The sequence below is a fragment of the Amblyomma americanum genome, unplaced genomic scaffold (genome assembly GCF_052857255.1).
Source record: "Amblyomma americanum isolate KBUSLIRL-KWMA unplaced genomic scaffold, ASM5285725v1 scaffold_12, whole genome shotgun sequence".
Taxonomy (NCBI): domain Eukaryota; kingdom Metazoa; phylum Arthropoda; class Arachnida; order Ixodida; family Ixodidae; genus Amblyomma; species Amblyomma americanum.
Window position 1 is genome coordinate 2,450,704 of NW_027526484.1, and position 17,590 is coordinate 2,468,293.

Here is a 17,590-nt window from a genome sequence, read left to right on the forward strand (position 1 = left end):
GAAAATAATCTCTCTACATGTAGAGGAGGGACAATCTGCCACATTTGGCAGGTGCTAAAGCAGAGACGAAAATCTCCTCTCCACTTGTAGAGGAGGGACCACCTGCCACAAATGACAGGTGCTAAAGTGGAGAGGGAAATAATATCTTCACTTATAGAGAGGAGGGAAAGGCTGGAAGGCGGCTGCCACAAGAAGAACCCAGAGGGCAGCTACCACGGACGAAGAAGGTTCTGATGTGGATGGAGGAATGCGCAACCTGAGGGTGGTTGCCACGGGAACAACCGGTTGGTAGTTACCATGGAAGGCGGTGGGCCAGTCAGCCTATTCCAAACAGCTTTCGCTGATTAATGCACTAAGCCAACAACCTTAGCTCTTCAAGCAAGAAGAATTAATGCTATTATATTATCATCGTATAATGATAATCACACACCCAATAATCTTTTGTTTTTTTTCCTGCTGCAGGAGTATAAGGACTTCAAGAGGAAGGTCATTAAAAGACAGTAAGTCTGCTCATGGCACTTAAAAAGACCTCGGTTCTTAACACTGTACACTTTTCTTGCAGCAATATGATTGAGCAGTTGGAGGCTTCATCGAGGCAAGGTATGTGTCTTTCTTTTTTTTCCTGTTTATCGCAGGACAGTCTACCACATTTGTAACAAATGTACAAAGCGACTATAGTTGCAACAAATGTGTTTTCTCTTGTCCATGTAACTATTGATTGATTGATTTACCAATTGATTAATAGAGTGATTCATTGAGGAACACACAAGCCAGGCCATTTTTGTTATCCCTACAATCTGGGGTTGAAAATACTAATGTGTTCTGATGTCGCTGATAGGAAGATTCTGGCGTTTGTAGGTGTGGGCTGTATTTACCTGGCCCACGAAGCTCTGCCTCAGCGCAGTCTATGCGGCACTGTTCATAGACGAGTACCATTGCTGCTACAGTTGAAGGCAGATTGAAAATTATCCTATTTTTAGCTTGCCTTCCTTTCAAAATCAGCTGGCACTAGTTAGAAAATATGTAGCAGCAGCAGCGGCTTTATGCAGCAGGAGCAGCACCAGCCATCGAAGATGATAAGCGGCTGTTGTCCGGGGTGACACCACTTGCCGCTTCTAGTTGTGTCGTGGGAAGTTTCCCTGGAAGCGACAGGGAGCGGTACACTGACGCGCTGCTGCACCAAAGGTGCGATGATACCAGCACTTACTGGTTTGAAGAGGTGGGGCAGCACTACGTCGGCAAGGTGAGGCCTGGTGGCGGGAAGGCGAAAGAGAGCAGGAGGTCGACAGTGCGGTGATTTGATCGGAGAGACGTGTGATCTGGGCATGGAAGCCGTCATGAAGGCTCTGAAGGTCCACGCGGGAGGGAAGAGATGATGGTGGGGTGGGAGGCTGGGACACTGCGCCGAGAGAAATGTTGGAGTAGGAAACGTCCATGTTGGATGCCGCCAGCTCAGCGTGCTTCTCCAAAGCATACCGATAACGGCAAGCGCTGAAAGAAAAACTCACGCAGGAAGGCTTGGTTGAAGGTGGCAGCCTTGTCGCCCAGGAGCTGCTGGAGTCGCCGCAGCAACTGTGTTGGTTTGCAGTCCCCCAGTTCTTCGGAGGAGATGAGCTGCTGCAGGCGGCGATGTTCCGAGACGGCTGTTCACTTGAGCTCAGCAGCCAGCGTGTCAAATGGGGCTGAGGCGGGCGGAACTATAAGGAGGTCGCAGACTTCAGCGGCAATCTCAGGTGGTAGCGATGCAGCGGCGTGATGAAACTTCTGCGCTTGGGTGGTGATGCGGCCAATAGCAAACTAGCTTTTGACTTGAGTGAGCCAGAGTTGAGGATTGGCCGGCAAGAACTAGGGAAGGCGAAGGGACAGCACAGAGACTGCACCGTTCTTACGCTGCTGCTGCGTAATACCCTTCTCTGCTCCGTCCTTCCAACTTCTTACTGCTCGTCAAACACCAGGTCACGCATCACATTGTGACCACTGGTCCGACCACGCATGCTCGCCTGTCGCCTTGCTCCAGACCGTTAACAGATCACCCGCAACGAGTTTGAACACATGCTTGAGCTCGGCATTATCCGACCTTCATCTAGCCCTTGGGTGTCCTCTCTACACATACACATGGTACCGAACAAATCCCCAGGAGACTGGCGTCCCTGTGGGGATTACGCGCCCTCAACAACACTACCATTCCAGACCGTTATCCCTTACCTCGCATCGCGGATTTTACCACCGCTCTGCATGACGCTACAATTTCTTCTGAAATCGATCTCACCAAGGCCTACCACCAAATCCCTGTAGAACCAACCATCCGATGTACCCAAAACTGCAATCATCGCACCATTCGGCCTCTTCGAATACCTCCGCATGCCATTTGGCCTCTGTAACTCTGGCCAGACATTTAAACGCTTCGTGGACAGAGTTACAAGGTGTCTAGCTTTCTGCATGGCCTACATCGAGGACCTTCTCATATTCAGCACGATACGGAGCAGCACTTGCTACACCTCCAGCAGCTTCTTCTTCAACGTCTCTCTAATTACGGCCTGATCATCAACAGAGCAAAATGTGAATTCGGCAAGTCGGAGCTCGACTTCCTTGGCCACCGTGTCAACAGCTCCGGCATCCGGCCTCTCCCATCAAAAGTCCAGGCCATTCAAGACTTTCCTCAGCCTGCCTCAATCCGCAAGCTCCGTGAATTTCTTGGCCTTATCAATTTTTACCGCCATTTCATCCCTCACTGTGCTGCACTCCTCAAACCACTGATGGACATGCTTCAAGACAAGAAAACAAACTCCACACAGCTGACATGGTCTTCAGCTGCTCTGGATTTTTTCCAGACCGCCAAAGCAAAGAAGCCGCCGGAAGTATTGCTTTTCTCGATGTTCTCGTTCTCCGCACTCCCGATGGGCTCGCCACTACCGTATACCGAAAGCCCACACATACCGGCAAGTACCTCGATTTTATATCTGCCCATCCCATAGGCCACAAATGCTCCGTCATGTCCGCTCTGTTCAAGCGAGCTGGTCGTCTATGTTCTAGTCCTGGCCTTCTCTCTTCCGAGCAGCAGAAAGTTCGCGTCGACCTTAAAATAATGGCTACCCCCGTCAGATGCTAAACAAGAACGCCGCTGTAAGGAACCTGCTCAGCCCCAGTTTGTTGGGCAACAGAAACGCGCGACTGTCCCGTATTCCCGGGGTACAAGTGAGGCTCTGGCGCGAATATTTGCCAAATACGGCGTTCGAATTGCGCACGTACTGTCCAGCAAGCTGAAACAGCAGCTGTGTCACGTGAAGGACCGCCTAGAGCGCACATGTTACCCCGGCGTTGTATACAAGATCCCCTGCAAGGATTGCGATGCATCATACATTAGCGAGTCAGGTGATTTTAAAAGAAGAATAAGGGAACACAAGAATGACGCCAAGAAAGGTTGCACTTCCTCCAACGCACTTGCAGAGCATGCCCAAATGATGCAGCACACCATTGACTGGGAGAACGCCACAATCTTGGACACGAAGAAACCTTTATCTTCACGATTACTTCTCGAATCATTTTACATACAGACGACCAAGAATGCTATCAACAGGACGAGAGGGAATCTCCCCGATATCTACGCCCACTCACTGTGCAGTCAAGTCCGCTTATAAGTAGCGGCCCATTCCGCCCATCCTCATTGTGAACAAGGGACCCGTATGGGTCTCGAAACGTCATGTGTTAAATATTTTTCTTTGGCGAGTGTATGTTTCTTGTGCTTCCAGTATGCTTCCCCCTCGCCAGACAGGATTCTGTCGAACCCTTGATTACGAAACTATCCGATTTCGCTCTCCTTGCTCATCCGCGCCCTGATGCACCCCTACGCCTCCGACTCCGGTGTTGGAGCCGTGCTCCACCAACTCGTGGATGGTTCTTGGAGGCCTCTATCTTTTTTCTCCCGCAAGTTTTTCGCTGCCGAAAGCTGCTACAGTACTTTCTGCCGTGAACTTTTTGCCATGTATATGTCCGTGCGGCATTTCAAGCACTTCCTTGAAGGTCGGCAATTCCACATCACCACCGACCACAAACCACTTATTTTTGCCATCAAATTGGGGAGCGGTAAATTCTCGCCCCGTGAAATTAGTCACCTTTGGTACGTGGCAGAACTCACGGACGACATCAGACATGTGCAAGGTCTTGACAATGCCCCGGCGGATGCTCTGTCACGTGTTACTGCTTCCCTCGCCTCCGCTGCTCCACCACTGAACCTCGACTTTGCCGCCCTTGCAAAAGTGCAGCAACATGACACGGAAGTTATGGACCTTCGCAGGAACCCACGTTCGCCGGTTTTCCGTGAAATTCTCCTCTCTTCGTGCCCTGTCCCCATCATCTGCGACACTTAGGCCAGCACTCTGTGCCCTTTGGTGCCCTCTGCCTTTCGTTGTCTTGTCTTCGACGCCCTCCGTGGCCTGTCCCATCCCGGAATTCGCGCCATGCAGCACCTTCTCACAAAACGTTACGCCTGGCCTGGCATCAACAAGGACGTGCGCACCTGGGCCCGTGCCTGCCTGGCTTGCCAGTAGTCTAAAACTCAGCGACACACAACCGCTCCCTTCGGCTCGTTCCCTGACTGGGAGAAAATTGACTGGGAGAAAATGACTGGGAGAAAATTGCTGCTTAAATGCGAGTATGTCTGAAAAGTAAAAAAAAGTATGGTCTATAAATGTGTGTGTGTGTATATATATATATATTATGTATGCATGTCTTTCTCGAATCCTGTTTTCTTTTTGTCTGCCACCATTATTCACCGGCTGAGTTAATTTATTGTACAGGTAACTATAAAACATTCACATTGATCTTAGAAGCACAATTTCAATCTCAAATACCACGGGCATTTTTTGTGGTTCTGCAGCTTCATTTGTGTAAAGCTGCTTGTGGATGTCATGACTGGTAGGAGCACTGGCAGGCAATTGTTGCTTTTGTGCAGCTGGGAAACGGAGTCTTTTCTTTGCACAAATGCACAAGGGATGCGGGTGTACTCTTGTTCGGACTTGCAGAGTGTGCGCCTCTGGAGAAGGAGATCATCAAATATGAAGGCACAGCTAAGCGGCTGCGCATGGATGGGGTCCAGCAAGAGCAGCAGGTGAAAGCTACCTCGGACAAACAGCGGCTCGCTGTACAGGTAGGTAGGTCCGCGTAGGACCGTCGAGGTGTTTGAGTCATTTCAGTATAAAGCCTGCTGCTACCTGTTTTGCCTGGTTGATGGTGCTTGTACATATCTGGTGAGTGATGTATTGCCACACAACACTCTGCTCAAACAAGTGTGTGTTGCACAACATTGCATAATGCTTTTTCACCGACATATTCTGCGTATCAGTTCTCATACTGCACCTGCGTAGCGAGGAACTATGGACATCTTTGGAATAAACACAAGTAATTACCGGGGCACTTAAGTCTGCTTACATGGAAGAATGCGAAAGCATGGAACTTTCTAGAACGTGGGTTTTTTCTGCGACATCAGTACGTGATTTATTTTTATTTATATTATTTTTATTATATTTTCGTTTTAAATTCAATTATGTTTAAAATTTTCTATTCTTTATTATGTTTTTTACTTCATTTATTTTACGGTTCACGTCCAGGTGCTATGTTGACGTCTATGGCTGTTTTGACATCCAGGTGCTATGTCAACGTCCGTTGCTATTGTGTTGTCGAAGTGTAATTACAATTAAGCAATTACAATTCATCAAAAAATAACCAAATGTTTCCCACAGCAAGATCTAATCACGCACTAACACAATCAAACTTTTGCACATTTATCTTCACAGAATGATATATAATGCAGAGAAAGTTTTGATGACGCAAAACACGGGACATAAACACAGGCTATCGTGATTTAAAAATGTAATTTTTTTTGTTTAAATAATTAAGCAATTACAATTCATCAACCAAATGTTTCCCACAGCAAGATCTCATCACGCACTAACACAATCAAACTTTTGCACATTTATCTTCACAGAACGATGTAATAATGCGGAGAAAGTTTTGCTGACACGAAACACTGGATATAAAAATGGCTATCATGATTTCAAAGTGTAATTTGTGCATTTAATTAATTAACTAATTACAATTCATCAACCAAATTTTTTCCACAGCAAGATCTCAACATGCACTAACGCAACCAAACTTTTGCACATATATCTTTATAGAACGGCACAATCGTGCAGAGAAGCTATGTTGACGTCCGTGGCTGTTGTGACGTCAAAGTGTAATTCTCGCATTTAATTAATTAATTGCACCACATTGACAAAATTTTTCCCACAGCAGGATCTCATCACACACTAACATAACCAAACTTTTGCACATTTATCTTCAGAGAGCGATGTAATCGTGCAGAGAAAATTTTGCTAACAGGAAACTCTGGACATAATGCTTTCACATTACAAAGACGAGCATGAAAGGAAAATGACTGCGCAAGTGCTTGTCTCACAATTAAATTTTTACTGGAAGGCACAAACGTTCATAGCTGGAAAACAAAACAAGGGCTAGCAAAAAAAAAACAGTTATAGATGATCAGTGCGATTGATGCAGTGAAGTACATGTTAGCATTAGTGTTCCCTGCCCTGGACGTAGCTGCCGCTGGTGGGTTCATGCTGTGTGAATGGGTGACGTGATTCAGTCCGTCAATCACCATGTGACGTTCCGCACACACACTCCACTGCCCCCAATCCAATCCAACAGTCGCTGTGGGACACACCTCTCTCCCTCACTGTTCCCCATTTTGTCACTCTTCCCTACCTGTCCCTTCTCACCCTGTCTTCCCTCTCCCTCCTCTCCCCAAGAGGGAGATTCCCCCTTTCACTTTGCCACCTGCAACTCTTGCCACCCACCCTCTCTTATAGTCTTCCTTCTCTCACTTTCCCTCTCTTTGAAGTGGAAAGGACTGCCCTCTCTGCTTTTCCACTTGCCAGCCCGGGTTTTGGACAGACTTTTTCAACATGGGTGTTCAAATGCTAACGAAATAAAAAGAAATTGGCAGTTCTTTGCTTCGCTTATGTCTACTGATGCAGAAATTTCTTGTGAAGGTATCTTGCACAATATTGCATGCGAAAAAAAAATAATTGAGCAGGCTTACCTTATGCCGCATTATTTGTGAATCTTGGTGAGAGAAAACGCAAAGGTTATTTTTACTCCATCTTGCTCCTTTAATCTCTTCCCTCAAAGGTGCAGTCCACGAGACCACTCGTTATCAGACATACTGCTATCACATCTTAGCTAGTAACTACTTATAACGGGTACACACACCCGCCGCAGTGGCTCAGTGGTTATGGTGCTCGTCTGCTGACCCGAAAGATATTGGTTTGATCCGGGCTGCGGCAGTCAAATTTCGATGGAGACGAAATTCTAGAGTCCTGTGTACTTGTAATGGCAGTGGTTGACATTTCCAGAGCCCTTCACTATGGTGCCCCCATAGCCTGAGCTGCTTCGGGACGTTAAACCCCCATAAACCATAACGGATGCACAGATGTGCACTGAGCATTTCAAAGGCATTTTGAACCACATTGGTGGCGTCTTATGATCGTGCATCCCCATTCCACACACCGAATACCAAAGCCTGCCACTTTCTGCGAACTCAGAGTATGAGGCAGATGCCTACATCGATTAACTCTTCTAAGAATGAAGGTATTGACTCTTGTTTAAAACATATTGGGCACTTATCATAACATGCAACTCTGTGTGATCAACCAGAGCGGGTGAAAGCTTACGGGTGCAGCAGCTGTGTCATCTCTCGAAGGGATGAAAAAAAGAGTTGAACAAGAAAGAAAGAAGGGGGGGGGGGCTATGTTTGAGGGCTTCGGAATGGGGCATGTGGTATTTTGCATTTCGCCTGCATTAGAACGACCACCGAGGTTGGAAAAAGCAAAAGAAATGAAAGTGCATGAGCCTTTAGACAGCAATATATAAGGGCCACTATCACTGCCTCATGTTGATAGCAGGTTGAAAGAATCAGGAGGTGAAAAAAAAAATGATAGAACAGACATCCCACAAAACACAAGGAGGGCTACGCAACATATAACAAACGTCTACAAAGGTATATGGAAATGTTTAGAAGAAATCTATTTTCAGATGGTCTGTAGACAATGAGGAAAAAAGAGGTTTTATATGCCTGCTAGTGCTCCGCTAAAAAAGATCTAGAAAACTTCTTCGCAAGAACTCGTTAAGAACATATTTAGACATTTTTATTTTTTGCAAATGGCTGCTTATATGAAGCCTGTAGACACCAGATCAGTATGCTATATATTTAGAACCCTCTAAAATCAACTAGTGGAATTTCATTAGGTTTAGTACTCATGCTTTATTTAGAGCTGCTGATTTTGTTTGCTCAGATATCTGCAGTATAGCTCGAACTGCAAAGGGTGGGCAGCTGCCCTTTGCAGCATAAATACACATGCGAATGAGGCAAGAAAACCTACTTCATCAGTCTCTGCCATAGTTTCATCAGTTCATTAGTTTCTGCCAGCGGTGTGCGTGGAGCTTGAAACCAGCATAGTCGAGAAATTGTCTCGCGCTCTACTATGTACGGTATGTCCAACGCACATTCTATATTGCTCTTATTACTCTTATTATATACTGACTTCGAAGAAGAATGCTATTTGCAACGTTCGTTGCGTGGACATTCCTGCTGCCTTAACGGCTGTGCGGAATTATCCTATGTTAATTGGCGCTGAGTCATGTACATGACTAGCTCAGTCATCACTAATCACCAAAATAAAAGACGGATAAAAATGCATATGATTGGACTTAGGTTCTGCGTGGTGTTAGTTCACATCTACCGACTGTGTATGCCAAGTACTTGGACATATATGCAAAGATATGTTTGGAACAAATTGCTGTTAAACAACTTCACTAAAACATTCCCGAGTAAACTTCTCGTCACAGAAATTTTTAAAACATTGCATGGAAAACATATATTTAGAGAAGTTTTTAAAAAGTGTGTGAATAAACCTCTTTTGTCAGTATGTTTTTAAAACGTTTGTGGATAAACCTCCAATGCTGAGATGTTTTTTAAACGTTTCAATCACGAGTTAGACGTTGCTAGATGTTTGGAGTTGTTTGAAGACGTTCTATAGAAGTTATGTGTTTCGTGGGATGCACCACACCCACGTGCATTGGAGTGATGACGATAACTGGCTGGAAATTGTAATTTAAAGGCACCAAAACCACACACACACACGAGAGAAGAGAACAGGATAGAGCACCTGTCCCATTCTCTTCTCTCGTGTGTGTGTGTGTGTGGTTTTGGTGCCTTTAAATTACAATGGTCAATTGCCAACTAGCCCGACAAAAAGGTCTCTTAAGCTGGTTGGAAAATCAGATATCCCTGTGTGTTTGTCCCCAAGCCATCTCTGCAACCGACTGTGCCCTAACCGCTGAGCCACCATCAGGGGCTCAACTTGGCAGCACCAAAATATCTGTGCGGAAAGCAGCATTTTCGTATCTTTGAAGCATGAAACTGTTTGATACTCTAGCCTGGCATTGTAGCCTTGTTTCAAATCAAAGTACCCTGGCAGGCATGGACAAAAGGGTGAGGTTCATATGAGGCAAGCAGGTTGCCAGCATCCCAGCTCCAGGGATCATATGAGCAACGGCTGATACCATCACAGGAACTGTTGACGGTTTAGGGCAAAAGTAGGTATGAGTGAGTGTTGGAATTCAGAGTGAATGAGCAGAGGCACTCGCACCTGCAGCAAAGCATGGTAAATCATGTTCTCAAAGAACTACCACATGTTACAGTGTTGGCATGTACGGGCTCAGCAGGCACACACTTGGCAGGCAAGCTTTTACAAGCCATCTCCGGCATACCATGCAGCTACACTGTGGGCGCAGCTGTGGCTCATAAAGGGAGATGGCAAAAATGGAGGTAGCGAGCCTGGTGCTAATGGACTGTTGTAGTCTTATTTAGCCATTTTTAGCTAAGTAGCGCGTGATTGGTGGTAGCATGCTTACCACTATGCTTCTGCCAATCATATTTTATTCTCCAAGCTTGCTGCAATCTCTAGGTTGCAGAGCGAAAGTTTTGGTGTACAGTAGAATGTTGTATTTGCTATCTGAAGAGAGCTGATGTGGGTTGTGCTCTTTGCACCTGCTTTGCAGCAATTCACCAAGGTCAAAATGGAGTTGAAGGAAATGAAACAACAGTGGGAGCAAGTCGAGGGTGAAGTGGAGTTCTGCAAGGTGAGCTTTTACTTCTTTTTATGCGGCGAATGCGTGTGAGGCTGCAGAAAGTAGAAGCCATACGTCACAAAGCTTAGAGAGGCGAGCAGCACATATCCGATGGGATAGCGCTGCTTTCCGCTATCGCGTCGCCTCCATGTATATGGTCTATTCATGCACTTTCGCATTGTGTTCGCTGCCAGATCTGTGTGGAAGTGGAAACCAACTACACTGAGGCTAAACATTTTGAAAGAAAAAAAAATAGGAACACTGGGGCATGTTCAGGGATTTTGTACACTTACCCCCCTTTTTTTGTTCCTGTGCAGAATGCTATTCCGAGGTTCATAGCGCTGCTTCGTGAGGAACAAGCGCAAACAGCTACGCTGCACCGGTGAGCTTGTGTCATGTTACAAGAGTTGCACTGGATGAAATATGTCTCTAGAAGCTTGCTAGTTGCTGTCCACTCAAGGCAGAGGGCGTTCTTCTCATGCATTGGATGCAATAACGTGGTAGCGTTAGAGCAAATGTCCAGTGAAGACCTTGGGGCTACAATGAAATTCCTCATTGGTCTACAGGATTGCGACATCATTCCACCACCGTTGCATGTAGCCTGTGAGGAAAGAAAAACAGTTATACTGAAAAGAAAAATGGCTGAGCTGGTACTCAAAGCGATGCCCCTTTCGTCTTGAGCCGGGCATGCTACCCTGCCATGGAGGAGCTTTGAGTGTGATAAAAGGAGGTCTTGTGTGAGCACCTTGCACTGCAGAGTAGGCTGCACAGCAGGCAAAAACATCCAGTTAATTAAGGTTACCAATTAGCATCGCCAGTTAATGTTGCCAACTAACAAAGCCTTTTTGCGTATGAACAGCCGACAGCCGCTTAATGTATTGTAGTGGCACCGGCATGCGGCGGAGTACTTCGCAGCTCCAAGAGATGGCACTTAAGGAATGCGTTTTGATTATGAAGGGTGTGAAGCAGAAGAAGACTTGGAATGACAGTGCTGAGATGGGGTGAGTGATAAAGCATTGTGTTGGAGAAAGAAAAGAATATGTAGGGCCCATGTTAGCGAACTGGTGTAGAAAGAGGACCTCAGGCCATTGATGGGATCCATTAGCGCTATCGTGTCATGTCCTTAAGGCAGAGCTCAAGGGCCATTTGCAACTAAATTTTACTTTGCCTAGAATGCCTCTCAATATGTTGGGTGCATCATAAAAATAACTGTAAGAATGTTCTACACTTAGAGAATCAGCACTGGTGTTGAAAAAGCTCTATAACAGGCGATGCGTGCACCTGGTAGCGTATGGCTGAATTGGTAGCGCGTCCCCGACTTTCCGAACGGCAACGCTATCGCGTGTTGGTTTGGACAAGAGAACAAAGAAATCAAACGAAACAAAACGAAGCCGTATTTATTCTTTAAAGGAAAAAGGCCAATAAGAAATGGAAATGAAAACAAGAAAACACACACTCAACACGCGTACAGCACTACAGAATAAAAGGAAAGAGTTCACCAGGTAGTGAGCGTCCCAGGTGAAGCGGGGATACCTTGCAGACAGGGCGAACGCGGTCAATGTAGTGCGACGCTGCTGGCAATGCGACAAAGGAAGCGGCGGAAGGGGGCCAGGTGGTAGTAGGAGCGGAGAGGAACACAGGGAGACGCCGCTGGTCTCCCGTCAACAGCCCGAAGAACTTGGCAGCTGCAGGAAAAGCATAGCCAGGTCCCGTCGACAGTGTCACAAAATGCCAGAGGCTTAAAGCAGGTTATCCAAGACTGCCTTTTGGCAACACGGACTCTCAGACCATCGGCTGCCACCTCCACACTTGCAAAGAATGCAGGAGGCTTGCGTCTGTGATCCAAGAGAGGTCACCGGCAGCATGGACCCAACGTCCGACGGCTGCCACCTCCACGCTTGAATGATCTGATCTCTACTGCGTTGCCTTCCTTTACACCTTGGCTCTCTGACATGTTAGCTCTCCGCTCCTCGTGCTCGCCGCGCTCTTTGTTGCCGTCGCCTCGTGCACACCCTTTGCATGCGCACATGCGCAACGCTGGGCTGGCACACGCAGCACTCCGCTGTCCGACGGACCACTGTCGACGCACTGCATTCGAAAATCCACGAAGATTTGGTGTGCACCTGACATATGCCCACCCTTCGAAAAAGTTTTGTCGCAGAAAAAACTGCCATCGGTGCACACAACACGAATGTTTACGTGGGAAGCAGTTGATGCACGAACAGTAATGTTCACGTGATAAACTGTCAAGTTAGACGCCGCCGTAGTCACCGGACTTTACACAGGACACATGGAGGCACATGGAAACGCGCACAGAGGGAACATGTCAAACCTTATACACAGAGGGTCAAACCTTATGCATGTGACAAAAGGGAAAATAAAAATAGTACAAAATATCAGACACAAACTTTACACATGTGTATACCATAAAGGTGAATATGTACACACTGAGCAACACATAACCGGAGAACGAAAGAAGAAAAACAACCCACAAACACTACCAGGCCACATTTGCACAGGTAACAATTGCAAACACCGGATAGTAATAGTATACATTGGGTATCACTCTCCGGCAATTATAAACCACTCATGCAATCAGCGCCTATGTTTTGTGAGCCTGTCAGCCTCTTCGATTAAACAACGAAAGATGACGCTTGCACGGTCTCTTGGGACGCACGCTCTTCGTACCGCTTAAGCATATTGATGTGGAAGAGCTTCTTAGTGTGGCCCAAGTTGATCCAATTATCCACGTCACTGCCAGAAACCACGAATGGACCTCTTCACTGCATTACCAGTTTATTGTGGCTGCTCGGCAAAAGAATGAGGGCACAATCTCCAACCCTTAAATGCCGCTTCTTGCTGTTCCTATCTTAATATCTTTTCTGAGAATGTTGGGCACTCAACAGATTTTGATGTGCTGCTCTCACAGTTTGCTCGAGACGTTTTCTTAGATCGAGAACGTTTCATAGGTTGCCTTCGTGTCTTCTCCCAGCTCTTCCTTTGTCCAGAGCTCTCTGAGAACTGCGAGCGGTCCTCGAACATGTCCTCCAAATATCAACTTAAGCGGAGAAAGCCCCAGACTCGCCTGTGGTACCTCGCTATATGCGAACATCAGCGGAGCAATATAACGATCCCATGTTTTGGGCTGCTCTAGACTTAGCTTCCGCAGCATCTGCTTGAGTGTGCCGTTAAATTTCTCCACCATCCCATTGCACATCGGATGGTAAGGTGTCGTGCTGAGATGTTTCACCGCCAAGAGATCATTGAGCTCTCTCATCATTTCGGAAGTGAAATAGGAGCCCTAGTCACAAAGGATCTCTCTCGGAAAACCTATACATTAGAACATCCTCACCAAACCTTCAGCCACGATTGCTAAAATCTATTTTTGGCAGAGCCACGGCCTCGGGATACCGCATGGCAAAATCGATGAGTGAGAATATATCTGTTCCATTTCACTGATGTGGGCGACAGTGGACCAGCAATATTGTTACGTGGCGACCCGCTGAATAGTGAGGCGAGATGTATGATAGCAGTGAGATGGTGTTTAATGGCGGCTGCCCTAGCGCGAGTGCTCCGTCCCGCACCACTGCCAGCGTCATTGTCTTCGTGACACTACCCGAGGCTGCCGAGCGATCGTCCCGATCGTGAATCGAAGAAGATATCGACGAAGAGTTGCGCTCGATGGTGATAGGTTCACAGGACGCTACAATAGAAATGGCATGGTGGTGAAGTGCTGGCCGCCACGATGAAAGAGATTTGCGAATGAATCCTGGTCCATGAAGCTTACGGGCCGCAGGTCGCCAGGAGCCGAAGGCCGAAGCCCTAAGACGCACCGAAAGGCAGGGGCAGGGGGGCTGTGTGTTCATGTGTGGACAGCGTCTCGGGCCGGTCGGGTCATGGGGTCGGGTCGCAGCGGCGGCGTCATGTCGTCGTATCTTGTGATCAAGGCAGGGGACGGGGCTTGGGTGAGCGGCGATGTCAGTTCGGGCTTGGCAGGCTGGAGCACGGCCGGCCGACGCGGATCAGGAATTCATGGCCGACGACCACGGTCGACACAGGACACTGAAGCTCCGAAACCAGGATAGGGGATGATACCCCGCACCTCACACCAAATGTTACGTGGCGACCGGCCGAAGATTGAGGCGAGATGTATGATGGCAGTGAGATGATGTTTAATGGCGGCTTCCCTAGCGCGAGCACTCCGTCCCGCGCCACTGCCAGCGTCATCGTCTTCGTGACAATATCGGCAGCGGCCCGATCAAATGGAGTGTCAATAAGAGGCATGAGTCCCAATAGAGCTTTCCCTACTTTGCCTTTCGGGCTCGTCCTTTGGCAGGAGTCGCACGAGCTGACATACCTCTTAATCTCCTCCTGCACTCCCAGCCAGTAGAATTGTTCCAGAACTCGATCTGTAGTCTTCTTAATGCCCTGGTGCCCTGCCAACGGGCTATCGTGGGCAAGCCTCAACACTTGTGATCGGCAAGACTTGGGAGAAGCACTACCTGTCGAACCTCTCTGCCAGAGGCGGTACAGCAAACCTTTTCAACAGCACATGAGTGCGAAGTGCCGTGCTTGCCATGGAACAAGTTCCCTACTTTCAACGAACACGCCTTCAATGACTCATCGTCTCTTTGCTATGCTTCTAACATTTCCTTGGTGAACCTCCTAGGACCAACGCTTAAAGCAGTATTTTCTCTCCTTCGTCCAGAAACTTCCTTTCCAGCCAACACCACTTTTCGGCCCTCGCCCTCACCATTTTTACTGGCGTCCCCGTCATTGACTATTTCAGGACATAATTTAGCAACACACCCCAATTTCTTCCAATTAATACCTGAATTTGGCGGCTCACGGGCCTGTGGTATATTTCCAATTATAACATCGTATAATGGTGTCTCCATGCACTTTACCACGGCCGTGCCAGTGAAATAAGGGAAAGCGATATAGACTTCTGCCTCGGGAACTTCCAGACTACTGCCATCAACAAGGAATACCGTAGATGTCGAGCCAGTGAGAGCTGAGTCAGAAACTAGGGCTCTCCGCACCACTACTGTATTGCTCCCCGTGTCCCGTAAAACATGTACGGGTAGGCCTCGGAGCTCACCCTCTAGTACAGGCATGTGTTTGGCGTCTGCAGGCTTTTTCCGGACAAGTCCGACCACCACCTTATCCTCAGCTTGTTCAAGCCTATCTGCAGCTGTGGACACCGTTTCGGATGCAACACACTCTGACTGAACACAACAGGACGATTTCTTCTGGTTTTTATGCTTTTTTTGAGCAGGAATTACATCATGCCCTGTTTTTCGGCAATAAACTCAATAAAGCTGCCTTGGCTTAGACAGACAGTCGGCAGCCTTGTGTCCCTGTCGGTTACAAATGAGGCACCTCCCTGACTGTCTCTTTGATGGAACATCCTTTTCCCTCGGGACGCCCACCTTGAACAATTCATTGAACGAAGACAAATTTCTTTGCCGCTCGCCCTCTGGAAAGTTGTCTGCTGCCTCAGCCATTTTGTCCAGTGTCTTGCACTCTCTTTCTCGAAAGAAAACTGACAGACGACTATGACAGTTCCTCATGAACTGTTCGGCCACCATCAAGTCACCTAAATCATCGTACGTTATGGCCGTTCCCGACATCTCGACCCATCGATCGAAAAGACTGAGCAAACGTGCTGCGTATTGCTTGCCTGTTTCTTTATCAAGCGGCTTACTTTCAAGAAACCTTTTGCGATAACCTTCTGCTGTAAACTGAAAATGTTGGAGCAAGGCTAGTTTTGGCTTATCATAATTCATTGAATCTGCTGGGGACAGTCGACCGAGCACACGGAGAGCTTCCCCAGTCAAAGACATACTGAGTGCTGTAGCCCATTTTTCCTTGGGCCAGCTGTGCCCTTCTGCGATTCGCTCAAAACGTTAGAGGTATGCATCCAAATCATCCCTGCGATCGTCGAAAGGCGGGATCAATGTGTGTGGACTAACCGCTGCTGAGGGCCCCTGTGCGGATTCTTGATTACCCCCTCCTGCTTCTGTGAGCCTTAATTGGAGCTGCAATCTACGCTCTTCAGCTTCTGCTAGCAACTCTGCATTCTCACGTTCGGCTTGTGCTTTGCGCTCCTCAGCCTCTGCTTGCACCTTGGCATGCTCGCCTTCGGCTGCTCGTGTGGCGTGTTCCTTTTCCTGCTCAGCGGCAACCCACGAGCACAGCTCGGCGTCTTTCAACCCCAACTCTTTGCCTAATTCAATTAATTCCTTTAGCGTGCTCATCGTTTCCTTATTAAAAAAAATTCATCAATATAAGTTAAACGGCTTCGTCCTGTCGCAGACGCCAATTGTCGAGAATTGGTAGCGCGTCCCCGACTTTCCGAAGGGGAGCTCTATCACATGCAAGTTCGAACAAGAGAACAAAGAGATCAAACAAAACAAAAACGAAGCCGAAGGAAAAGAGCCAATAAGAAACGGAAACGAAAACAAGAAAACGAACACTCAACATGCGTACAACACTACAGAATAAAAGGAAAGAGTTCATCAGGTACTGAGCGTCCCAGGTGAAGCGGGGATGCCTTGCCGACAGGGCGAACACTGGTCGATGTAGTGCGACGCGTCACTGGCGATGCCTCAAAGGAAGCGGCAGAAGGGAGCCAAGGGGTAGTAGGAGCGGAGAGGAACACAGGGAGATGCCGCTGGTCTCCCGTCAACAGCCCAAAAAGCTTGGCAGCCGCAGGAAAAACGTAGCCAGGTCCTATCGACAGTGTCACGAAATGCCAGAGGCTTAAAGCAGGCTATCCAAGTGTGCCTTTCGGCAACACGGACCCTCAGTCCATCGGCTGCCACCTCCGCACTTGCAAAGAACGCAGGAGGCTTGTGTCGCTGATCCAAGGGAGGTCACCGGCAGCACGGACCCAACGTCTGACAGCCGCCACTTCCACACTTGAATGACCCGATCTCCACTGCGCTGCCTTCCTTTACAGTAAACCTCAGTTCTCTGACACGTCAGCTCTCCACTCCTCATGCTCGCCACGCTCTTTGTCGCCTCGCGCACACCCTTCGCACACGCACACGCGCAACGCTGGGCTGGCACGCGCAACGCTCCGCTGTCCGACGCACTACTGTCAACAAACCGGATTTGAAAATCCACGATGATTTGGTGTGCACCTCACAATGGCACAGTCAGGGACATGATGAAGGTATTGACCACTGAGAACCTTCCTGAAGCCGTGCCCAATCATATGAATATATTACGGACGGCATGAAAGGCTTGTGGCTGGAAATAAGGCTTGAGCCTCATTGGCAGCCCTGCTGTGGTACTGTACAAGAGTGTTTCAAAATTTTAGGAGCAGTTACATTGCTAAAACACTGGTAGACATCGAGGCACGAACACGCCTGCTGCCTTCCAATGCTCATGCTGC

General features: G+C 47.9%; 1 protein-coding gene across 1 annotated transcript in view; it reads left to right on the plus strand.

Moving 5' to 3' along the window:
• The first annotated feature begins 566 nt into the window (after nt 1-566).
• Nucleotides 567-17,590, plus strand: part of LOC144111885 (uncharacterized) — a 35,378-nt gene continuing 18,354 nt past the window's right edge. Inside the window, exons 1-5 of the mRNA XM_077644912.1 lie at nt 567-600; nt 4,129-4,302; nt 5,022-5,146; nt 10,120-10,200; nt 10,506-10,570. Coding sequence (XP_077501038.1) covers nt 567-600; nt 4,129-4,302; nt 5,022-5,146; nt 10,120-10,200; nt 10,506-10,570 — 479 coding nt within the window. The remainder of the gene's footprint in view (nt 601-4,128; nt 4,303-5,021; nt 5,147-10,119; nt 10,201-10,505; nt 10,571-17,590) is intronic.